General features: G+C 56.4%; 7 protein-coding genes across 7 annotated transcripts; 5 read left to right on the top strand and 2 right to left on the bottom strand.

Annotated features, from left to right (window-relative positions):
* Window positions 1–48: 48 nt before the first annotated feature.
* On the top strand, window positions 49–8,745 carry GUITHDRAFT_108923 (hypothetical protein; the record flags this gene model as incomplete). The annotated part of the gene is made up of 22 exons (XM_005832204.1): window positions 49–106; window positions 156–367; window positions 418–503; window positions 557–636; window positions 693–751; window positions 802–921; window positions 970–1,147; window positions 1,199–5,361; window positions 5,512–6,178; window positions 6,224–6,288; window positions 6,458–6,725; window positions 7,015–7,091; window positions 7,268–7,459; window positions 7,505–7,570; window positions 7,763–7,828; window positions 7,873–7,917; window positions 8,112–8,195; window positions 8,252–8,311; window positions 8,360–8,395; window positions 8,441–8,494; window positions 8,546–8,617; window positions 8,692–8,745. The coding sequence occupies 22 exons, from the start codon at window positions 49–51 to the stop codon at window positions 8,743–8,745; spliced, it is 6,762 nt and encodes a 2,253-aa protein (XP_005832261.1).
* A 294-nt stretch (window positions 8,746–9,039) lies between these two features.
* Window positions 9,040–11,469, top strand: TIP20 (RAD50 interacting protein 1; the record flags this gene model as incomplete). The annotated part of the gene is made up of 1 exon (XM_005832203.1): window positions 9,040–11,469. One exon carries the CDS (start codon window positions 9,040–9,042, stop codon window positions 11,467–11,469), a length of 2,430 nt encoding a protein of 809 aa, XP_005832260.1.
* An 85-nt stretch (window positions 11,470–11,554) lies between these two features.
* GUITHDRAFT_108921 (hypothetical protein) lies at window positions 11,555–13,328 on the bottom strand (the record flags this gene model as incomplete). The annotated part of the gene is made up of 2 exons (XM_005832202.1): window positions 11,555–12,346; window positions 12,393–13,328. 2 exons carry the CDS (start codon window positions 13,326–13,328, stop codon window positions 11,555–11,557), a joined length of 1,728 nt encoding a protein of 575 aa, XP_005832259.1.
* A 183-nt stretch (window positions 13,329–13,511) lies between these two features.
* GUITHDRAFT_108920 (hypothetical protein) lies at window positions 13,512–15,565 on the top strand (the record flags this gene model as incomplete). Its single annotated transcript, XM_005832201.1, has 7 exons — window positions 13,512–13,957; window positions 14,021–14,267; window positions 14,322–14,435; window positions 14,501–14,545; window positions 14,594–14,690; window positions 14,738–15,354; window positions 15,398–15,565. 7 exons carry the CDS (start codon window positions 13,512–13,514, stop codon window positions 15,563–15,565), a joined length of 1,734 nt encoding a protein of 577 aa, XP_005832258.1.
* A 2,338-nt stretch (window positions 15,566–17,903) lies between these two features.
* Window positions 17,904–18,740, top strand: GUITHDRAFT_108919 (hypothetical protein; the record flags this gene model as incomplete). The annotated part of the gene is made up of 1 exon (XM_005832200.1): window positions 17,904–18,740. One exon carries the CDS (start codon window positions 17,904–17,906, stop codon window positions 18,738–18,740), a length of 837 nt encoding a protein of 278 aa, XP_005832257.1.
* A 152-nt stretch (window positions 18,741–18,892) lies between these two features.
* On the bottom strand, window positions 18,893–21,056 carry GUITHDRAFT_108918 (hypothetical protein; the record flags this gene model as incomplete). The annotated part of the gene is made up of 10 exons (XM_005832199.1): window positions 18,893–18,935; window positions 18,987–19,051; window positions 19,104–19,145; window positions 19,197–19,247; window positions 19,301–19,528; window positions 19,573–19,662; window positions 19,717–20,012; window positions 20,071–20,173; window positions 20,222–20,434; window positions 20,481–21,056. 10 exons carry the CDS (start codon window positions 21,054–21,056, stop codon window positions 18,893–18,895), a joined length of 1,707 nt encoding a protein of 568 aa, XP_005832256.1.
* Window positions 21,057–22,143: 1,087 nt separating this feature from the next.
* Window positions 22,144–22,782, top strand: GUITHDRAFT_108917 (hypothetical protein; the record flags this gene model as incomplete). Its single annotated transcript, XM_005832198.1, has 4 exons — window positions 22,144–22,205; window positions 22,260–22,326; window positions 22,478–22,536; window positions 22,620–22,782. The coding sequence occupies 4 exons, from the start codon at window positions 22,144–22,146 to the stop codon at window positions 22,780–22,782; spliced, it is 351 nt and encodes a 116-aa protein (XP_005832255.1).
* Between the last annotated feature and the right edge of the window lie 163 nt (window positions 22,783–22,945).

Genomic DNA, 22,945 nt, shown 5'->3' with positions numbered 1-22,945 from the left:
CCTTTTCAAGAGAGCAGAGCAGAGCTCCTCTTGTCTGAAACTTTCAGCATGGAGCCCTCTCTTCTGCGCATGCTGTCGTCGAACAGCGAGAACGAGCTGAGAAAAGGTATTGCCTGCATGCCGAGCCTAAAGTCGCTGAAGATAGTCGACGCTAGGTGCAGAGCAGCTCGCACACGAGTTGGCTGTGAATGGGTCGACAACAAGCAGTCTGATACAGGCAAGACTAGATGCCTCACGGGGACACGAGCCTTGGGATGACGGCTGCATGTGCTGGCAGGCGCTTAAGGAAGCATTGTCGATCAAGACCGTCCACAAGATTGTGAGTCACCTGTTATCCGTCGTGACGGGGGAGCCAGATGACGCACGGGTTGTCTTGAACCTCTTCCACATTTTCCATGATGGTTGACGTTGATGCAGAGAGAAGCGATTATGCTGGGTGCGATCTGGGCGATCTGCAAGAACAAGGAACTTGTTGACAACCTCTTTCTCCAAGATGAAAAGAGGTGACTGGCTGGTCCTTCAACTTCTGGCAATTAACTGTCCTTGTGTAATTCAGTGTTGAGGATTTGTGCGATCGACTGTTCTCGTGCTTGTCGAAATGTGCCTCTCACAAAAATCGACAGTTTGCAGTCTTTGGTATGTGACAGACGTCTTGCATCCGTTGTGTATAAGGAGACTTATTGGTATTACAGCTGTCTTCTTCGTGCAGCGCCTGAGTGAAAATACGAAAGCAAGGCGGAATATTTTGATGGTGACAACGATCGCAGTCGCGAAGAGATGAGGTTGAATTTTATTTTGCAGAATTTTCCTGTCAACCTCATCCTCGAAAAATTTTCAAACACCACGCAAATGGAATGGATGTTTGATGAGACAAATGAGTCATTGCTATTTGCTTATTCCTCGCGACAAGATCCTGATGCGGTATCGAAAACTTCCACTGAATTCCCCGACTGATGAGGATGTTTTTAGACCGAGCACTACGTAGCAGATCTCTGGTATTCAGCTTTCCCCATAATGAGGGTGTTCTTGCAGTTCCGACTAGAACAAGCGGTGGCGGATGTTGTGTATTCACTTGGAAACATTGCACATTTCGAAACTGGGAGGGAGTTAATCATGGCGTACTTTGATGTCGAGACCTTCGTGAAAGGTTCAAACCTCTGATTGTGGTGCAAATATACTCATCAACTATTGTTGACAGGCATCTTCAGAGTCTTGAAGCTGGCCTGTGAGGATTATGTGTCTGATGCTGCGTGGGCGATACGAAGTTTTACCAGAGATAAGACCTTCTTGCGAGCCCTACTTGTCCAAATTGATTTTGTGGACGGCGTCATCATAGCTCTGTCAAGACTCTTGAGATCTTCTGATTTTTTCCACGTTTGTGATGCTGCTTGCTGCATCGCCTCGCTATCTGCCACCTCGTTTGGACAGGTGACTCTTCTCGACCACGTCGAGGCGGTCAAGATGGTTCAGAGCTTGGTTTCGAATGCTCTCTCGTCGAATCACTACGTCCGAGACGGATGCCTTGCGGCTCTTGCAGCTCTTGGTATAGATACGATGTCGGCCCTGAAACAATTCGGGTGTCACGAAAGGAATGTGTCGGAAAAACAAATGTTGGAGATTGTCGATGCTCTGCGACACATGGATTTTGAATCAGCTGTGAATGCTTCAGTCAGGCTACGGAAAATGCCAGTGCAGACCCAAGACAAGTCTGGGAGGGAAGGTTCTGAGCAACAGGGAAACACGTCAGAGCAACAATTTGCACTTGATACGATCGCCGTCAATTCAATAGACGGCCGATTTGCACGATCGTCGTCATTGCAGTGCCTCACGTCGGATATGCTCTTCGAGCATTGCGGCGGAATATTTCATTCATCTGAAAGCCGAGACGTTCAAGGTTCGCTGCAAATGGATCTCAGCGATGAGCTAAACTTCGAAGGGATAGAGCGGGATAGAGGTGGTGAAGGCAATTCTAAAGCCCCATGCACTGAGTCAGATGAAAAAGTCAACGTTGTAGAGTTGGTTCAAGCTCTGCAGGATAGGTTAGTGGTACGTTGGAAGCCTACGTTTCCAGAACAAACCATACGATGTCGATTCGTTTACGATGGTGGGTGTGGTACAGGGTATCGCAATGTGTGCACCTTGGAGAGGAATGACGTCAAAGAGGATGGCAAATACTATTGTGAGATTGGCGATTTGATGCCAGGGAGGGAGTACAAGGTCCTGGCAATCGCCAAGACAATATTCAAACCCTGCCATGGTGCCATGACGATGTTCGATACCAAGGGAATCTTCAAGACTCTTGCTGCTGTCCCGTCTGCTCCTGACAAGATCACGTTGTCTACTAAGAGCCGGACAGCCTTGAAGATTAAATGGGTTCAGCCTGAGTCAGGGGGCTTGGATATTACGGGGTATGAGGTGGAATGGTGCAAAGCGATGATGGACGAGGGTGGGAATTTAGTGCCTGAAGAGTCTTGGGTTAGGGCAACTCCTGTGTTGGGCCCTGGAGAAACGTCGTGGAAATGCAATAAGTTGTCTCCAGGCTCCTGCTATGGATTTCAAGTGCGAGCAATGAACGACGAAGGGGCTGGGAATTTCTGCCCACCTGCATTCTTCTACACTTCGGCATCTGTGCCCTCTGCTCCAGTTGAGATTCGTACAGTCGAAGATGCTAACGAGAAGCATGGAGGAATCACTCTCGAATGGGACGTTCCCAACTCAAATGGTGACCCCATCTCGAATTACATCTTGGAGCAGCAGGACTTTACCTCTGGCAGTCCTTTCATGGTCATCATGAACGGCAATGCTACTCGCCATTCCGTGAGGGGCCTGGAGGCTGGCAAGGTGTACAAGTTCAGGGTGAAGGCATGTAACGGGGAGGGCGCAGGACAGTATAGTCCTCTGTTTACCACTTCAGGGATCTCTAGCCCTCCAGCGATGTGTAGCGCTCCTATCCTTGTGAAGGCAAACAAGACAAGTCTGCGGATCAGATGGACGGAGCCGGAGTGTAACGGAGCTGAGATCACGTCTTATCGTGTGCAGCTGGCGGAGGCGGTCGGTGCGGCGAACAGCAAGAAGATGAAGTTCACGGTTGCCTGGGAAGGGAAGGAGTGCACATGCGAGCTGCGTGAGGGTTTGACGGCAGGGAAGAAGTATCATGTTCGTGTGATAGCGTGCAACCTCATCGGTGAGAGTGAGCCCGGAGCTGTTTCTGTCCTTGAAACGCTGCCGAGCGTGCCAGCACCCCCGACGAACATCTCGATGCTGAACAGAGGCTCGTCCACTGTGACTATCGGGTGGGAACCCCCCAGCGACGACGGGGGTGCGGCGATCGTTTCGTATCAGTTAGAGGTGAAGTGCGACAAAGATCTGCGGAAGTTGGACGTTGCTGGTGAAAAGAGCGAGGCGGAGATCGGCGATTTGGTACCGGACTACAAGTACTCGATTCGCATCCGTTGTGCGAACCGAACTGGTTGGGGCAGCCTTTCCGAGCAGTTCAACTTCTCTACAGCCTTGCCCGTTCCTGGCGCTCCAGGAGTGCCTCGGCTGATCACATCTCGTCCTACGTCGTTGAGCATCCGGTGGGAGGCGCCGGTGGGATACCTTGCGATTGAAAGTTATCGAGTTCACATCATTCCGGAGAGCACAGAGGTCAAGGGGATGATACCAGAGTTCCTTGCGACCAAGTCAGACGAGACTCGACTGGACGTCGCGGGGTTGAGGCCGGGCTATGGTTATCGTATCAGGGTGCAGGCGAAGAATAAGAGCGGGTATGGAGATTTCGGGCCAGCGGTCGTCTTCCGGACTGACTCCACCCTGCCTGTGCCAACCAACTTGCAGTCGCTCATAGTCGAGGGAGAGAACGATACTCTGATCGCAATCTGCTCTTGGGATAGACCGGAGGGTGCCGGTTCAAGCATCACCTATCACGTTGAGATCGATGAAGGCGGAGAGGGCAGCACGAACTTCTATGAGGTGTACGTGGGTAGCGCAACCCAGCACTCGCACACTGTCGAGCCGGGAAAGACGTACAAGTTTCGTGTGCGTGCTGTCTCCAGCACAGGGAGCAGCGGGTGGAGTGTGATCAAGGGGTTCTTGCGGTCAAGCAACGGTCAATGTGTGCCTGATGCAGTCTCAGCGAGGGTGCTGGAGGACCAGCAGACTGTCGTCGTCTCATGGAAGCCTCCCATTGGTTCTTTGCCGACGACTTACCAGTTGAAGATAGATGGAGTGGAGGGCAAGAAGCAACGGAGCGACGAGGGTCTGGACTGCGTCTGCACTGACTTGCCGGAGGGGCTGCACAGGTTTCAGGTCCGTGCGTTTGTGATGGGGAAGTGGAGAGACTGGTCGAAGGAAGTTTCGCTGTACATTCCAGGCAAACAACCACTGGTGAACAACAATCAGTTCATAGTCAAGGGGGTGAAACACGAAGACGAATTGCTTCAGATTATCTCTGAAGGAGAGAGGCAGGCAAGGGATGGGTCCAAGAACGAATCGTTTTACAGGAGAAATTCTCCCGAAGTAGCGCCTGCCAACTCGTGGAACGTGCAGGATGCGGTAGGGAGCTTGTTTCCCCCGGAGATGAAAGCGATGGATGCGCAAGATGCTGTGCTGGACGCGCGCGAGCCCTCCGTCCTCTCTGCCTTTGCTGATGGCACGTTGGAGTCAGACACGAAGCCGACGGCTTGTTTGAATATGTATCATAGCCAAAGTCCCAACCCCACGGAACAGCTGGACCCCGAGGCTCAGGGGTTCCCTAGCCTAGGTCTCTCCTTCTCCTCCTCTAGCTCGGCGCCTCAGCCTCCCTCTGCTTCCTTCGGCTCCTCTGAGCCCACCTGGAGCGAGAAGCTCCAGGCCAACTTGGGGATCCCTAGGATGACTTCGCCGTTTCAACCTGATCCTGCTGTCACTCTGCCAGTCATGACCGCCATGCCGTCGAAGCAGATGGCTGCCGATCCCTCGTTGCTGCGAGCGAACCAGTGGGAGGGCAGCGCGACAGCTCGCATGTCGCCCGTCGTCTTCCATGCCGAGAAGATCATAGCGAGTGCAGATGACCCAAGGGGAGCGGGCATGGAGGATGACAAGGTCTTGAAGGGCCTCGGAGATGTGTTTCCGGGGAGAATCCCTCCGGTCGTCTTGAACGATGGCGATCTGGGCATGAAGAAACCAAACGACGTGCACGAGAAGCCTTCGAGTCTTGGAGGAGTGACGCTGGACGAGTTGCATCAGAAGCAGGAGGGCGAGGAGGGCAACGACCTGGGGCAGGAGGAAGCCTTTGCCTTCGACAGCCCTGAGACGGAGGGATACTTCGTGCACGGCAAGTTTGTCGGCTCGTGGGAGATGGCGAATGCAAGCGCTGAAGGGGTAAGACCTTTCCCTCCCCGTTCCCCCTCCCAACCCCTGTCCTTCCCTTGCCTCTTGTTTCCTCTATTTCTGTCTCTCTGTCTGCTTCCTCCTCCTCCTCCTCCTCCTCCTCCTCCTCCTCCTCCTCCTCCTCTGACCCGCCTGCAGCAGGAGAGCGCGCCCGACCCGCAGGCATCGATGGATCAGTATGGGCTAAACTTGCAGCCGCAACCGTCGCGATCATTCGGCGACATCATGGGCCAGCAGGCAAAGCCGGGAGCTTCGCTCTTCACCAGCCCTCTCGTCTACTCGCCCTTCGCCGACGCCAACGCCTTGCCGCTCAACACCGCGAGTAAGGAGCCGATGCAGAGTCAGCCGGCGAGGTTCCAGCCCTTCGATACCTTCGACGTCCCTGCGGTTCTTCTGCCTCAACAGGCGGCAGCTCAAGGGGAGCTGCATGGGCCCGACCGGCATCAGCTGCTGTGGAAGGCGCCGGGGATGCACGAGATGGATGAGGCGGAGGAGTACTCCTCGCTCATCTCCTCCATCCCTTCCGGTCTCCTCGACGACACAGAGCATGAGCTTCTCTTCATGCGCGGACGGAGCGGCAAAGGGTCGGCCAATTCAACCCCGACTGAGTCGAGCTACCAAGGAGGGATGACGAGCTTCTCGTCGTGGGATGCTGCAGCTCCAGGCCTGCTGAAGGAGACGTCCTTCTCCTCCTCCTCTTCTCTGCAGGCCCAAGGGGAGGGGAACGTCTCCTCTAACCCAGCTGGTTCTCAAGGGAGGGATGTAGTCGGTGTGGAGCAGAACGGCTTGTCCAGCATGGTCGACGGCGGTGAGCTGTCCTCCCGCAAGGAAGACTTGTCACTGTTGGTATCAGACGGTCAAGATGTCAACGGGCAGCAGCAGGAGATGCTTGTTCCCTCCATCGAAGAGATCTTCAAGGTGAGCCAGAGCTCCTCTCCTCCCCTCCCCTCCCCTCCCCTCCCCTCCCCTCCTCCTCTCCTCTCCTCTCCTCTCTCCTCTCCTCTCCCTCCCTCCTTCCCTCCCTCCCTCCCTCACTCACTCACTCCCTCCCTCCCTCCCTCCCTCTTCTCACTTTTTGCTCCACAAGGCTCAACTCCAGAGAAGTCAGCCCCGGGACGAGAACGGGCAGGAAGGAGCTGGGAAGGTGCTGGGGAAGGAGAAGGAGGGCTACTTTCCAGCCGGCTACTCGGAGCAGAGGGGGGGGCCGGGCTCGGACGTCTTCGTACAGTGCATCCCAGTCACTGAGGTGCTCAGTGAGGTGCTGAGGGGCACGACCTACTCCGAGGCGGACTTCAATGGCCAGCATCGGGAACTTCTGTGGGGCCTGACGTTCTCCGACGCCAACGTCTTCCTTGGTGAGCCCCTGAGTTCCTTCTCCTGCTCCTCCTGCTCCTGCTCCTGCTCCTCCTGCTGCTGTTGTTACTGCTCCTGCTCCTGCTCCTGCTCCTGCTCCTGCTCCTGCTCCTGCTCCTGCTTCTCCAGCAGCAGCAGCAGCAGCAGCAGCAGCAGCAGCAGCAGTAACAACAGCAGCTCCTGCTCCTGCTCCTGCTTCTCCAGCAGCAGCAGCAGTAGCAGTAACAGCAGCAGGTTCTGCTCTTCCTGCTCCTACTCATGCTCCTCCTCCCACTGACCTCGCGAGCACAGAGACCGCCAGAACCCTCCTGCTTCAAACTCCTCGCACGCAGCAAGCTGCTGGCGACCTGCCAGGGTGGATCCAACAGGTGAGCGAATGAAGGAGGCAGGCAGAGGAAAGAGGCAGGCGGTGGCGGAAGACCTGGCAAGAGTGGAGGGGAGGAGGATAAAAGAATGGATGGAGGGAGTAAAGCAATGAGGGAGTCATTGAGTCAGGCAGTCAGGGACAGTCAGGCAGTTTCTCAGGTCATTAACTGCTTCTCAGGTCTTGTTGCGATCGCGTGAGGCAGTCAAGAGGAGCCTCAACCTCGTCAACCCTGCCAACAAAGTTCAGCGCAAGACGGATCAGAACTCGATGCTCCCGCACCTCTTCCAGGAGCTCTGCCATGGGACCTGCGTCAGTGTCTTCGACGTTGACAAGCAGCACTTTCAGGTCCTCGCCGGCATCCCCCTGCAGGTCTGCGAGGTCCTCCTTCCTCCTGCCCGGCCTCATTCCTCACAGGATCTGCTCCCCATCGTGAAGCTCGCCAGGACCATGCTGTTGCAGTTCGCGTCGAAGCGCACAGAGGTCTCGTGGCATCTACAACTTTCTCCCTCTCCTCCTCCTCCTCCTCCTCCTCCTCCCATCTATCGATCCATCTTCGTCATCCTCGTCCTCCTCTTTCTGCCATCTTCTCTCGCTTCCTAGCTCTTCTTCATCTTCCCTCCTGTCTTCATCGCGTCACTTGTTGTCCTTCCTCCTCTTGACTGGATGGTGCAGGTGAGGAAGCCCGCGGCTCTCCTTCACAACATCCTCCTCTCCTCTAAGGATCGGGCGAGGGAGGAGGTGACGCTCCGAGTATCCTTCCTCCCCTCTGACGGATCCTGCAGAGAGACGCTCGGGTCAAGAAGGAAAAGCCCTTCGAGTCTTCGACGGTCAGGCCCAGAAATCTCCTTACCTCCTTGCTTGCCCCCTGCCTCCCCTCTCCTGCCTCCCCTCCCCTCCCTTGCTCCCCTTCTCCTTTCTCACTCTCCTTCACATGTTCCTGGCTTCCTCGTCCCAGCGCTCTCGCGGCCTTCATCCTCTCCTCTTTGTCTTCAGCGATGATCGCCTGACGTTGGTCGTCTAGAACAACATGACCAACTTCCAAGGCGTTCACAGCAGCGACTTGAATCCAGCCGTGAAGAAGTGTGTCAAGGAGCTGACAAGTCAGGTCGCGTCCGTCTCCCCTCCCGCATGCCGACTCGTCGCCCTCACACGCTCCCTCAGACCTGCTTCGAGGACTCTGACTTCGAGAAGCCGCACGTCTCGCTCCTCTTGGGGATGCAGGTGGCTGCAGCTCGCTCTCCCTCTCTCCCTCTCACTCTTCCTCTTCAGCCCACCGTTGCCTGCTCCGTCCTCCGTCACGTCAAGGTGCTGCCAGCTGCAGCTGAGACGTAGTGGCTGACGGACTTGCAGACGCGGCTGGCGAAGGCGAAGCGGAAAGATCACAGGAGCCCCTCGGCCTTCCTGGTGAGTCGCTCGGAGAGAGAGGAGGCAGACTGACTGATTTCACGTCCACAGCTCGGTGCCTTGACGACGGCAGCTCGAGCAGCTTGCAACGCGTCAGGAACTTCGTTGACGGCCGAAGCTCAGGTCTGCTTCTCCTTCCTGCTCGTCCTCGACCTGCTGCTGCTGCTCGTCTGTTGGCGCCTCATGCTGCTCGGCAGGTTGAGGCTCTTCGGGATCAGATCCGCCGGATGGGAGCTGCTCCAGACTTCTGAGGAGGATCATGGCATGCTGGCATGTACGAGGATGGAAGGGCGAGGCTGGCAGACTTGATGTGAAGCGACGGAGGTGAAAGTGAGGGAAAGCGGACAAATAAAGTCTTCACCTCCCACTTGACCCCCCACCTGCACACATGAACCCCCACCTGAGCCCCACCTGACCCTCACCTGACCTCTTGTCGACAAAATCTAGTTGTGATCTCCTCCTCGACCTCCTCGACCTCATTGACCTTGGAGTATGAGGGAGATGATGGTTACAAGCGGGGATGAGGGCCCGTCTCACCCGTGGCAATGGCGATGGAGGGGCTGCGGGCATGGGCGGTGGAGGAGATGAGGAAGACGATGGGAGAAGAGGAGAGGGCGGGAGAAGGGAAGGAGAGGAAGGGAGAGGGAGACCTGATGGGCTGGATGAGAGCAGTGACGGAGAGGCAGGGAGAGCGGAAGAAGAATCTCTCCCTGCTCCTGAGCCTCGAGGGCCAAGTGGGGAAAGGCCTCCTGGAGGCGCAACGAAGAGTACAGGAGAGCACTCGGCATGTCGAGGAGCTGGAGCAGGGCAGAAGGAGGCTAGTCGAGAAGCTCGGGGAGCTGAAGGAGAAAGGGGGGAGCGGAGGAGCGTTCCACGAGCTCGAGGAGCTACAGCTGAAGGTGCAGCAGACGCAAGACGTGAAGAAGATGGCGGAGATGCTGGAGAAATCGATGCAAGTCGTTCTAGCGGGAGATGGCAAGCCCAACATCGCGTCCTTGTCAGAGCTGCTGCAGGAATGCACCTTCAGCGCTTCCATCCGCCAGGCCGTGCAGGCCAAACTTGGGAGTCTGGTGGAAGGAGAGAAGAAGGAGCTCTCCGAAGAATTCTCCGCCGTCATGAAGGAGGTGGGATGGCCGAAGCCTCTTGTCTTGTCCGATGATGCGGAGGAAGAGGCGATGAAGGTCGTCGAGCTCGGGGAGGTCCAGTCAAAGGGCAAAGGAGGCAAAGGAGGGGCTGGGGGCATGCAGCGAATGAGTCTCGCCATTCACAAGATGACAAGACTGCAGGTGGCCTGTCTGCAGGCAGAGGAGCAGGAGAAGAAGCCTCCTCGCTTCGAGTCCTGGGCTCTCCAGACCTTGCTCGCTCCCCTCGCTCTCCGTTTCACCTACCATTTCCGATCAACCAGGTCAACGAACCGCCTAGACAAGCCCGACTGGTACTTCTCGTACCAGCTCTCTCGCCTCAAGGAGCATCTTCCCTTCCTTATCCGGGTGGTCCAGCCTCTGGTCCGAGCATCCTTGCATGATCGCTTCCTCGACTACAACCCTGCTGTTCAATTCGCTTCCGCGCTCGCGCAGCAATGCAGCGACAAGGTCAAAGCTGACAGCAACCTGCTGGTGGAGGAAGGGAGTCTGCTGATGTTGACGATCAGCGAGGCGCTCCAATTCGACAAGACCATCGCCAGCCTGCTGAGCTCCTCGGGGATCGGCTCCTTCCGGAGCAGCGACGTCTCCTGCATGGCGAGGATCGCACGTTTGGACAACCTCATGGCCCGCTGGCTGCAGCTCGAGTCGCTCTCGCGTGCTGAGCAAGTCCGCCTGTGGCTCAGCAGCGACGAGGAGATGCGCATCTGCCACGTCTCCTCCCAGCTGCAGGACGACGCTGACGACTCGCACGCCCTGCGCATGCGGTACCTGCACGACTGGGGCTCCAGGAGCGCACAGGGTGTGATAGCGGCAGTGGAGGACGTGGTATCTCGCTGTGCGACGCTGTCTGACCAGCTGCGCGTCAAGTTTGCGAAGCAGGTGCAAGAGGATCACATCCTCGTCCCGTACCTGGAGGGCCTGCGAGACAAGGCGACGGATTGGATTCGCCGCTGGGAGAAAAAGTCCAGCTGGAGGAAGGAGATGCAGCAGAGCAACCAGAAGCTGACGGGTCGACTGGCCAAGAATGCCATCGATGCTGTCGTGTACGTGGCGAGCACAGAGCACGCTAGTCGAGAGGAGGAGATGGAGGATTGTGAGCTGAGTAGCTTCTGCGGGATCTGTTGCTCGGCCCGATACTGCAGCCTTGCGCTAGAGGAGTTTGTAGACGAGGATGTGTTGAACACGTTTGAGGGCGGCATGCAGGCAGCGCAGGCGAACGAGGAGATCTACGAGATTTTCCTCCAGACAAGTCGGGAGTTTCTCGCCGTCTCCCAGGACTGTGCGGAGCAGATCATCTCGGTGATAGCGAGAGACTTCGAGGACGCGTCGCTGGGGTACCTGCAGCAGGGCAGGAGCACGAGCAGGACCTTCGACCCGACGGTGCTGGAGGTGACGGAGATGAGCTCGGACATGTGCGAGCCCCTCGAGATCCTTCGGGCTCACTTGCACACGATCCTCGTCTCCCTCCACCCGCAGGCTCGCGTGCGCGTCTGGAGCAGCGTGGCGGAGCGGGTGGACGGACTTCTCTTCGAGCGGATTAGCAGCCTGGGGGTCATAAGCCCCCTCACTGCCGCTCAGATCAACTTGGACCTCGGCCTCATCACCGGCCTGTTCGCTCCCTTCACCAGCAAACCCGCCAACCTCCTCAAGCGGCTCAAGGAGACCGGCATCCTCCTCGCCATGCCGGTCAAGGACATGCGAAGGCTTGTTGACACTCTTGATGATCCTGCCAGCCGCTACCGCGAGGATGCGCTCGCCTCATGCGGGATTCACCTCCTCACGTTCCAGCAGGCTCGAGGGCTGTGCGGCAAACGAGCGGATCTGCTGTAACGGAGACAAGCCAAGGGAAGAAGCGAGGGGAAGAAACACGTGGAGTAGCGCAAGAGATTATCTACATCGACACCATGTCCACAAGTCATGAATGATCCACATGGTCTTTCTCGGCTGGACGCCCTCCGACGAGTCTGGTCAAGGCTGTGAGCTGCTTCTTGAGGTTCTCAGCCTCGTCTCTTTCACGGGCGATCATCTGTTCCTGTCTGATCTGAAAGATGAAGAAAGTTCTCAGCTGCTCCTTCAGCTGCGTCACTTCTCTCCTCAGCTGCACGTTGCTGCAGTTTTGCCTCTTCATCACATGGAGCAGGAGCGGAAGGCGCTGCCTCGCCCTCTCCTTCCCTCCCTCCTCCTCAAGGTGCTGCAGCACCTCCGCCCACTCCTCTCCGATGAGATCAAACAAGCCATCCTCCTCCTCTTGACTTGTCGTGTGTCTGACGTTGCTCGGCTTGTCGCTGTCCATGCTCGTGGAGGCGTGACCGGAGGAGCAGCTGCTGTCGTTGGCGTCGTCGCACTCGATCAGCAAGGAGACACTTGTCCCAGCGCTTCCTTGTATCAGACCCACAACCTCCTCCATCTCCATTCCCAAGGTCGGGATCCCATCCACAGCCACGATGCGATCGCCGACTTCCACGTCCTCATGCAGGTCAGCGCTGGACCCCGGCAGCGTTTTCCTGATCACAAAGTTTCCCTGCCTGCACATGTCGAAGCCGAGCCCCACGCCACAGATGGTCGTCGTCGACTCATGGTAGCCACTGACGTCCAACGTCCGTCGCGTTAGTGTCACTCGCTTGTAGACACTCCTCTTCCTCTCCGTCCCCGATCCAGAAACAGAAGCATCCACTAAGCGCATTGAGGCCTCATCTCCTCCGCCCACCTGAGCCTTCACGTCAGACCGAGGAAGCAAGCATACTCTGTCTCACCGGCTTGTAGCCTTCGCGCCTCCCATTCCCATCACTACCTCGATCTTCTCCTGGCGATCGCCCGACCAGCATCGATCTCTCACGTTCCTTCTCCGCTCGCTCAGCATCCAGCGCAGCCTGCAGGTCCGACAGCTGCTCTTCATGTCGTTGATTCGACTTCAGCGCATCTTCTTCCAGCTGCGCTATCCTTTCCTGGAGCTCTTGTACGATCCTCCTCTTCTCCTGCTCGTGCTCCTTGTGCACTTGCGCCATCGCCTCCATGTACTTCTCCTTCATCTCCCTAGCCTTCACCTCCAGAGAGCTGAGAAAAGTTTCGCGCAGGCCCTCCAGCTCAGACACATGTCGCTCCTCTATCTTCACGTTCCTCTTTAGCTGCTCCTGCAGAGCTGCATGGAGGTCCAACGTCTCCTGCCGCAAGCGGAAGTTATCCATGTCGGAATGGTCGGGAGGGACATGCGCCGCGTGATGTTTGGAGTCACGCTCCTCCTGCGAGGCCTCAAAGGGGTTGTATGACGAGGGCTTGTTGCTGCTCTCTACATCCCCTGACGCCTCCTCCTCCGAGGGTTGGTGGCCGAGATTCTCATCATAAACTCCCACAGCCACCTCGTTGCCATCCTCCTCCTCCTCCCCGATGTAGACCGATCTTTCGTTCTTGGTGTCCCAGGAGCCGCGGCTTCCCTCCTCTTCATCGAGCTCGCTTCCTCCCCCGTCTCTGCCATCATCTTCCAGTTTATGCTGGCTCGGAATGTCGGCATGTGCCGACGACACGAAAGGTACGAGATCAGCTGCTCTCTCGGGGGCCTTCATCGACCTTGCTTCTTCAAGAAACATTTCCCTCCTCCTCTCTTCTTCTTTCCTGCTCTCCTCCTCTCTCCTCCTCTCCTCCTCCCTCCTCTTCACCAGGCCCTCCAGCCCCGCCATAGCGACTCCACGCATGGCGGGAAAACACCTCACTGGCCAGTAGCAACAGCCCCACATCCCCATCCACGTACGTTATTTTTGTAACGGTTAGATGCGTTCCTGAGCACAGACCAAGGTTCCATGCATGTAGCAGAGGGAGCCTAGGAGGAGGCAGCGGGGGGACATGGAGGAGAGCGGGAGCATGCGGGATCAGAGAGAATGACGGAAGTCTGGAGGAGCCTGCGAGGGGCAGAGCAAGCCGGGGATGCTGCAGCTCGAGTATTCGGCCCTTCAGGCTCGTCGCTTGTGGGCAAGCAGGGTCTGTCGAGCTGGCGGGAGATGCTGGAGGAAGCAGACTGGCTGGAAAGTGAGTGCTGTAGGCGAACTCTCTTGCAGACTTACAGGGAGATGGAGAGACGAGGAGGAGGCATGACTACTTTGCTGGTTATGCTTGGGGGGTGCGTGCAGGGAGTACAGGAGCTCTTGAAGGGATCAAGGGGAAGGAGGGAGCTCTTGCAGATAACAAGAGCAGTATCAGAGCATGGAGAGCGATTTCTTGAAGAGGTCTTGATCCCCCGTCTGGGTCAAAGCGAAGTTGCGAATGAGGGTTGGGGCTGGGAGACGCTGGCAAATGCATTGCTGCAAACCAGCATGAGCAGGCTAAGGTCAGCGACGTCAGCGAGCTCCTTGGCTACCTGCTGTACGTGACACTGATTCTTTGCTGGCAGATGCAGATCCAAGTGCGCTGAGATCATCTGTGAATGGCTGCAAGCGTCGCTGCCTAGCGAGGAGCCCACGGTCAAGGCCTTGCCTCGTAGTCTGCCCATCATCACTGAGGCAGGAGCAGCGATACAGGAGTCTTACATCGTTCACGGCTTCGTCATGCACGGGATGATCGTTCACTGTGAGATTCCCTACTTGGAAGATGCCAAATTCGTGGTCTTGGACTGCTCGCTCGAGTTGCAAGAGATGAGGGTGATTCGTGACGGCTCTCAACTTGGATGTTTTGCCTCATTCTCTGTGGCTCAGGACCCTGTGGGCTGCAAGCAGGAGATTGCGAGGGAAGGGAGGGAGGAGTCGTTGAGGATGATCGAGCTGCTCGTGGAGGATCAGATCAGAAGTCTCGCACGGAATGGGGTTCAAGTACTTGTGTCTACTGCCGATGTCGCTCCCTCTTACCATGCGCGTTCGATGCTGACGGTGGTCAGGTCGGTGAGCTGGTGCGCTCCCTCCTAGTCCGATGGAACATTCAGGTGCGAGAGCCGGGAAGGGAGGAGGAGGATGTGAAGACCAGCTGATAGGATGCGTATCAGTCGATCGCATCTGTTGACCGGAAGCAAGCCATGGCTCTATGTGAGGCCTGCAGCATCTCTCCAATCGCCTCTCCATTTCCTCCTGGTGCGACTTCCCCGTCCTGCACGAGCCCCCTGACGCCCTGCAACCAGACGCTCCTCTAGAGCGCAGCATCGGTTTATGCGAGCACTGCACTCTAGGATACGTCGGCGTCTCCTCCATGATCCATGTCGATATCGACACGGTGCAGGACAGCTTCGAAGCGCACACCATAGTCCTGCGTGAGGTCGTGCCAGAGGACTCGAAGCTCGTGATCGCGGGCATGCAGCAAGCCTACTCCAAGCTCTTCCGTTGGTTCGAGTCCCTTCAGCCTCCAGCCCCTGGTGACTCCTCCAGCAAGACCGGCCTCGTGCCGGGAGCAGGAGCAGCAGAGCTCGCTATCTGGGGTGAGCTCGAGCGTGAGCAGGCATCTGACAAGGTCGATGTCATACTCTCCTGCATCTTCCGGCGCGCGACTGCAGCCGTCCCGTTGGCCCTCCTCAACAACGCCGCGAGAAGTGGTTCTAACGGCTTCCGAGACCTCCGACTGCTGCCTTGGGTGCCGTCCTCACCACCCAACCTTCCTCGAGGGATCCTAGTCACCGGCCCCTCCTACGTCAACCTCAGGCCCGTGTCCTCCTCTCCCCTCGCCAAGGGCTCGCAGGCGTGCAAGGGCTGGACACTCGCGGACCCCGTGGCCGTCGGGATCGTCGAGCCGTTGGGGATCAAGGTAAGCCGTGGGCAGTTTGCGATTGGGAGGTGACGGTTCGCAGGAGAGCTTGCTCCGTATGCTGCTAAATGTTCTTGTGCGGCTACTGCGCGTAGAAGAAGTGGTGCACGTTCAGAGGCCCATCCAGCCAAGACAGTCTTCCAGCCGCGCCAAAGCTGGTGACAACACTACTAGTGCTTCTGATGATGACAGTGAAGTGGACCGGGAGTAGGAGGAGATATCATAGTATGACGTGGGGCCGGGCCGGCCCGGCCCGGCCCAGTAATCGATAGACCGCAGGCCCGGCCCCGGGCCGGCCCGGTGACCCTTGAGGCCCGGGCTATGGCAGCCTGGCCGGGCGGCCCGGCCAGTTGCCACGCGGGGCCGCTCTAAAGCCCAGAGGCTCTAAATCCTTTTTAATCCATCGTTTTACAGATGAAGACCGAGAAAGAACCCCAGTCCTTTCATTTTCACTCAAAGTTAAGTTAAAAATCAGTACCAGAGGCTTGTCAAGTTTAACTCACCCGGGACATGCGAGGGCCATGAGGACCCTGAGCCTTCTTGATGCCTGGATTGACCGGGGCTAGAGGGGACTGACATATAAGAGCATGGTGACCGAAAACAGCTCTTTTGGCGTCTATGCTTCTTTTTCTGACCCCTGCTTTCCTGTGCAAAATTCATGGTACTCAGCAATCCCACAAAAACTCTTTTATCTAAAACACTTATATATATTAAAATAGTTTTATACTTGTATTTTATGGAGAGACGTCCCTTCCCTCCCGCCAGAGGTTGACATACCGTACCCCACCCACCAAATGATACTTCCACTTCAACTTGAATCACCCCACATCATCTCGATATAATGTGGGGTACTTTGCACACCCCTACCCCCTCCCAAAACTGTTACCTGATCTCGAGATCCCGCCGGCCATCAAACATACGATGAGGGGAATGCACATACTACCCCTTCAAATACAGAAATGATCCAGCCATGTGTATTCCCACCCCACTTAAACCATGAAAGTACCGGGTATTTTTCGATACATGGCCTCCTCTCAGTACCCCCTCACCCCCCGTAATGGTTTCTAAAATGTTTTTGAGAGCTGAGCATATAAGGGCGATGACTCTAGAAAGGGGGGGTGGGTAGTGGGACTGGCACGGGTCCTCTACGTACAGTTTTCGAGGGAATTCGTGGGTGGGGATAGTTACAGTTTGGGGTTCTAAATCACACGGGTACGTAAATCAGCTCCGAGGATCCAACCGAATAGTACGGGTGGGGGTAGTCTGTGTAAGGCCTCTAGACTTGTCTGAGGGGGTAGGGGTACTTATTGCCAAACTCTTCTTTCACTACACGGGTACAACAAAATTTCAATCTATACCGGTCATTTACCTGACAAATTTGTAGGTGGGGTGATCAGATATGCAGATCATGGGTAGGGTTAATAATGTACCTTTAGGGGTGGTGTCATAGTTCCATATCATGGGGGGTACCGGTACTTCAGTTACATCATCACAAACCATTCCTACCCTACCCCCAATTTCCACTGACCACAATTTTTGATCCCAGTACCCCCAACCTTTATAGTACCCACCTGCATATTTCCCACAAATGTACCCATCAATCTACAGTTCGGACCCCAGCAAAGTACCCACCCCAAACCTTTACGCTTTACATAGAGAGATCAGCCCCATGCCTCAACCGGGCTGCCCGCCACTACCCCAACCAAAGTACAACTCTACATGCTACCCTACCCCCCTACATTACCTTCGACTACCCACTGTTTTCCCACTATTTCTGTTGGCCGCACCCCCACCCCCATCTATCCCTTTGAGCTTCTTTCCTTGTATCAGCGGATCTTCTTTTTATTTTTATTACATGACCCCCACCCTCCCTTCCCAGTACCCTACCATTTCTGAACTCTGGCTCATTTAATTCCCCACCACACTTGGACCTACCCTATGATAGATAAATTCAGTTTCGTACCTCCCACCCCCCATAACTCTCAGGTACCACCATCATATCCTTATCAATCGACTTTACCCCTCAAAGATCATACATTTGTACCATTTGGAGTGATAAACTACCCTTACATTCTTCCTGAATCTTCGAAGTACCCCTACATTTGTCATGAGAAAAGAGACATTGGACCCAGTACCCTACAATGGTCAGTAGTACCCTTACTTTATTCACCCTACCCTCAACATAGCTCAATACTAACTACCCTCTTCAATATCCTACCCTCATATCTCACCACCTACCCCCGTAAACTCAGTCATCCCCCCCTTCTCCATTGTTTTTATAATACTTCCAAATTTCATCCTCATCCTCCTCCTCCTCTCGTTCACTATCGTCGCGCATCTCTTCTCTCCTCTCACCCCTACCTTCGTTCTTACCCTCATATCAAGACTTTAAGTTCACCACACCAACCTTCATCATCTTCTACCCTCCCGCAAGATCTTCGTCAAGTTTCCCAGCTGCATTGCGCAACAGCTGAGTCTCGCCCTGTTTCCTCGCGTCGCAAATCGCTTTCATCTGCAACATATCTGGTTGAGAGGGGTCAGGGAGGAACATGTACAAAAGCAAGGCGGATCAGACGCTACGAATCACGTCGCTGCAGATCGAAAGCGCATCGTGCAACCCATCCAGCCCCAGGGACTACTCCTCGCCGCGAAGAGAATGTGCCAAGTGGCAATGGCAAGAGGACAGCGAGGCGATGATATGCAGCATCGCCGAGTGCGGGAAGGAGATCGAGAGTAAGCTCACGGCGCTGTTGAAGGGCAAATCGTCTCGTCATCACTGTAGGATGTGCGGGAGGATAGTGTGCGCTGACTGCTCCATGGGTCGGAAGCTGTTGCTGCCAGCCACCGGGCAAGGGCTCGCGCGGCACGTGAGGGTCTGCGCTGCCTGCATGCAGATCGGGGAGAACTTCAAGTATGAGATCCCAGATCTTTCTCGCAGCTCCTCAATGCCCATGGGCCTCGGGCGCCAGTCCCGCTCAGTACCCTCCATTGTAGACCTCCTCCCCTCCGCTGAGTCGTCCTCCACGTCGAGCTCGCCTTCCCAGCACATGGAATCGAAGGAGATGGGCCCTGGTTCCCTGAGCCTGGCGGGCAACACGGAGGAGACTTCCTCGAACTCTGCCCCTACCGTCCTCAACAAGAACGAGCTGGCTGCTTCAGCAAGGACGCAGGAGGAGCACTCTCCGATGGAGGAGCAGATCTCCCGGGCAGATACTCCTTCCATGCAGGAGGGCAAGATTGGTGCGGTCACAGACGAGGACGCAGAGGAGAGGAGGATCGCGCGGCTGGAGGGCAACTTGAAGAAGTTCAGCTTCTATGAGGGGATGAAGACCCACGAGCCGCAGGCGCTGCGAGCGCTGCTGAAGCTCTCGGTGAACGAGAGTTAGAGCCTCCTCTCGTTCCACCTCCTCTTGTATCCTCTCCTGTACACTCTGTTCATTTTGTACTTTCCTTGGCATATTACAAGTTTTTCCTCTCTGGAAGAAATAAAACACATTTTTTGCTGAAGATGAATTGACGCCTCAGTGTTCATCTCTTGTCATCGATGCAGATATCTCGAGAGCATGTGTGCCGACTCCTTCCTGCACATCGTCTATCAGCATCTCGCCCGGCGGCAACTTAAGCCTCCCCACCCTGCTTGTCCTGCCACAGCCAATGCACTAACGACGTTCACAAGGTTCTTATCGCTTCCCTCGAGCTGAAGGAGACAGCAGCATTCATCGAGCAGGTCGGGATGGGACAATCTTTACCTTCAACATCTTCTTCTCTGACTCTGCTTGCATGCGATCCTCCTAGAACGAGTAGCCGGATCAGGGAGTGATCTGACTAGAACGGCAAGGCACCTGCTGCGCGTTGGCGAGGTGCTGGCGTAGAGATCTCCTCTTCTCCTCAATCTGGACGTTGAATGTGAGGCGATGATGCAATGCTGCAACGAGATGTCTCAGACCTGACTATCCAAGAGCTTCATGTGCTGTGATGACATCTTGCCAGGTGGGAAACCTTCGTCCTCTCGTCTATCCCTCTCCTCTTCTTTCTTCACTGCTGCTTTGAGTTGACCAAAGTCCATCCTCTTTGCATCATGTCCCCGCCCATTTGCTGGCAAGCCTATCTGCTGCTGCCTTCTCTTCTCTGACTTGACCATGGCGACCAAGGAACCAAGGTTGTCGCTCGAAGCCTTCAAAACCAGTGAGCATTCTCCAACCTTTCTCTCCTTCCAACCTCTCGGCCACCCAATGTCGATCTTTGGCCTGTCGATAGGACTTTCCCAGCTCTTCTCCAGCTCCTAGTGCCTTGACCGTTGAAGTTGGCCTGCTACATTGGGTGTTAGCTATCAGCCGTTGATCTCCAACATCCTCGACTGACTTTGGGACGCACAGCCGAGAGAGAATGAAAGCTCTTCTGCAGCAGCGACTGTTGATCCCTGACCTCCTCAAACTTGGCTGCTCGCTTGCTGGTGGCAGCCCCCAGTCGCCATGGACTAGTCTCCTTCAAGGAGGTTGGCGTTGCTCTCTGTCTCGGATGCGATTGGATGTACTCATGCTCTTCCTTCCCAAACTCCACCTCTCGGTATCTCATCGCCGGCTTCAGCAGCTCCGACGCATTCATCGCATCTTCGTTGAGCGTCTCGTTGAGCAAAGCCTCCATGCCGCCGACCACATCTGCATACCCGGCAACTCGCCGTCACCACGACAATACAAGGACCGGCAAGTTCCAAACCTGCGTCTTCCTTCCGGGCTGACATGACGCTGGAGAACATGTCTCGCAGCTTCGGCTGCATGTCGTCGAGCATCTTCTCTGTCTTGTTCTGCTCCTGCAGCTCCTGCCAGTCGAACGTCAGAGGAGCAGCAAGTCGGTCGCTCGTCCTCACCCGCTCCATCTCTGCTCTGGAAGCATTCAGTGAGTCACTTGTGTTTGCTGGGGCTGAGACATTCTGCCGCTCAATCAAGAGCTCCGCGTTCCGGATCGCCCCCTCCACCCTCGAGCATCGCTTCTGTTCCTCCTCCGAGTTCACATTGAGACAGGCGCTCGCGTAATCCCCTTGGGTGACCTCGTGGATGTACTTGATGCATCTTTCCTTGTCCTGCATGTCAAGGTGAGTCAGCCGGACATCACGCGAGCTGAGCTACCTCGCTTGAAGTCGCGGCATGGTAGCACAACAGCCAACGAGGGTCATCTGTGATCAAGGCCGTACTGTTCTGTGCCGAGCTGTTGGCGCTGCTCTCGCGATTGAGGATCTTGAGCGGCTTCAAGAAGTGAGTCAGGCAGGCCTCCAGCTCCTCTTCGTTCAGATCCGTGAACGCGGAGCAGAACTCATAGGGAACGTCGTCCCATGGCTGTTGGGCGAGCCAGTCCTGAGCCATCTGGGAGGTCAAGTCATCGGGGTTCTTCTTGTTCTTGAGGCCTATGGCGCATATCGCCCCCAGACCATCGCAGTCTGTCGCATTCTGATCGAAGTTCATCACCGCCTGCATGATTCGCTCGTACATCCCCAGGCCCCGACCATGGCTGTCCTCCTCTCCTCGTGCCGCCTCTCCCTCCCTTCCTCCCAACGCGACAGCTCCACCTCTCACGCCATTGTCGTTGCTCTTGCCTCCCGTAGCGATCAGAACTGCCGTCGCCATCGCCAGCGCGACTGCCGCGCACACAGCAACCCCCCGTCTCATGCCGCCGCCATTCCACAAATAGACACTTGCCTCTAACATTACCACCTGCCGTTTAGATCACCAGGCCCCCGGTCGCCCGGCGGCCGCGCGCCGGGCCGCCCGGCCCGGCCCGGGGCTCGGGCTCGGAGTCGGTCCCGGCGACGGTCAGTCACCGGGCCGCACCGCGGCACAGCCGCATGATTAGAAAATACCGTACCATGGAATGGGCCCCGGCGGCGGCCGGGCCGCGGTTCGGCCTGACGGGCCGTACCGACTGAGCCAAGCCGCCGCTTCGGAAACCATCCGAACACGCGGTTCAACGCCGGTTGGTTCGACTTACTTCGGAGTTTAACTTAACTTTGAGTAAAAAGTCGGAGTACGGTCCGGCGAACGGTCCCGTCAACGGTGCCAGTGACTGGCCCTCCGACCCGGAGCCGGCCCGGCCCGGAGCCCGACCCCCAAACACACATGACCCCCTCATCCCTATATGTACTACCCCGCATTTATCCTGAAGGGTAGTCAAGGAAAGTGAGGCCATGGAGAAAGGGGAACATGAAGGAGGGGAGGAGGAGGAGGGGATGGGGGAAAGAGGATGAGAGGGAAAGAGGAAGGATAGGCTGAGAGGCTGAGAGATGGACAAGAGAGCAAAGGAGGGAGGGAGAGGCAGTCAGGTGCCACTTGAAGGGAAACAGAGAGGATGGAGGGAAGCAAGAACAGGTTGTCAGGGTGTGGTAGTGTTCCTCGTCCATCCTTGTCGTTCATCCTCATCAAGTGTGAATGCAGGTGTCGACCCGCAAGCGTCTGCCTCGCTTGAGAGCATGAGACATGAGCTGCTGTCCTGACCAACTTGCGAGCTGCGCACCAGCTGAGCTCTTGAACACGACCGAGCATGCAGCTCGGGTCCCGAACCTTGTGCAGGCTCATCCTCCTCGCTGTCTTGGGCGCGTGGACTGGCTGTCCCGCCCCCTCTGAGCCCCCAAGTCAATCGGAGCCGCCGAGACTTTCGCGCCATGGCCTGACATTGAGTGGAGGGTTGGGGCGCCCGACGTTGCGAGGAGGAGGAGGAGGAGAGGCTGCGGCAGGACGTGGAGGGTCTCCATCGCTGTGCGTGTGCCGAGGACGGGAGCTTTCCGTGACAACGTTCAACATGCTCTGCCCTCTGTTTCGCAGGCTGCAAGGAGAGGAACGCGAGAGCAGCTTCCCTGCCATGTTGTGCCTGCTGCAGCTCCCAGACACAAACCCTTGTGCTGACTTGAGCTGCAGATACAACGAGAGACAGCAAGAAATCCTCAAGCTCCTCCAATCATGCGGAAGCGACATAATCTGCCTCGTAAGTCCCTCCCTCCTCCCTCCTCCCTCCTCCCTCCTCCCTCCTCCCTCCTCCCTCCTCCCTCCTCCCTCCTCCCTCCTCCCTCCTCCCTCCTCCCTCCTCCCTCCTCCCTCCTCCATTATGACTCTTGACAACTGTTGAGCACAGACAGGAATTTTGGGTCAACAACGAAGAAATAGTGAAGATGTACAGAGACAAGCTCGGATCAAAGTGAGCAGGAGGACGCAAGGAGGGGGGCGAAGGGGGGACAATAAGTAAGGAGGAAGCAAATCATGACCGCGTGCTGTCGGCAGGTATCAGTGGATGCAGTTGAGTCGGACAGGAGGGCGAGGAGACGGTCTGGTCACCCTCGTCAAGCACGAGATCGAGCTGCTCGACCAGCAAGACATTATCTTCCATGACTTCGGCGACAGAGTCGCGATGCTTGCAAGAATGAAGCTCTCCTCCTCAAGGTGACCTCTGCTCTGCTCTGCTCTGCTCTGCTCTTCTCTGCTCTGCTCCCTGTAACCTCTCTTCAATCTCCCCAGCTGTCAAAGATGTCAACACCTTCCTCGTCCGGAGATCATCCTGATAAATACGCACCTCTTGTTTCCTCATCAGGTTGCTCCTCCCTCCCTCC

Source organism: Guillardia theta (genome assembly GCF_000315625.1).
Source record: "Guillardia theta CCMP2712 unplaced genomic scaffold GUITHscaffold_36, whole genome shotgun sequence".
NCBI classification, from domain to species: Eukaryota; class Cryptophyceae; order Pyrenomonadales; family Geminigeraceae; genus Guillardia; species Guillardia theta.
Note: the sequence above shows the minus strand (reverse complement) of the source record. Positions and strands in the feature narration are given on the sequence as shown.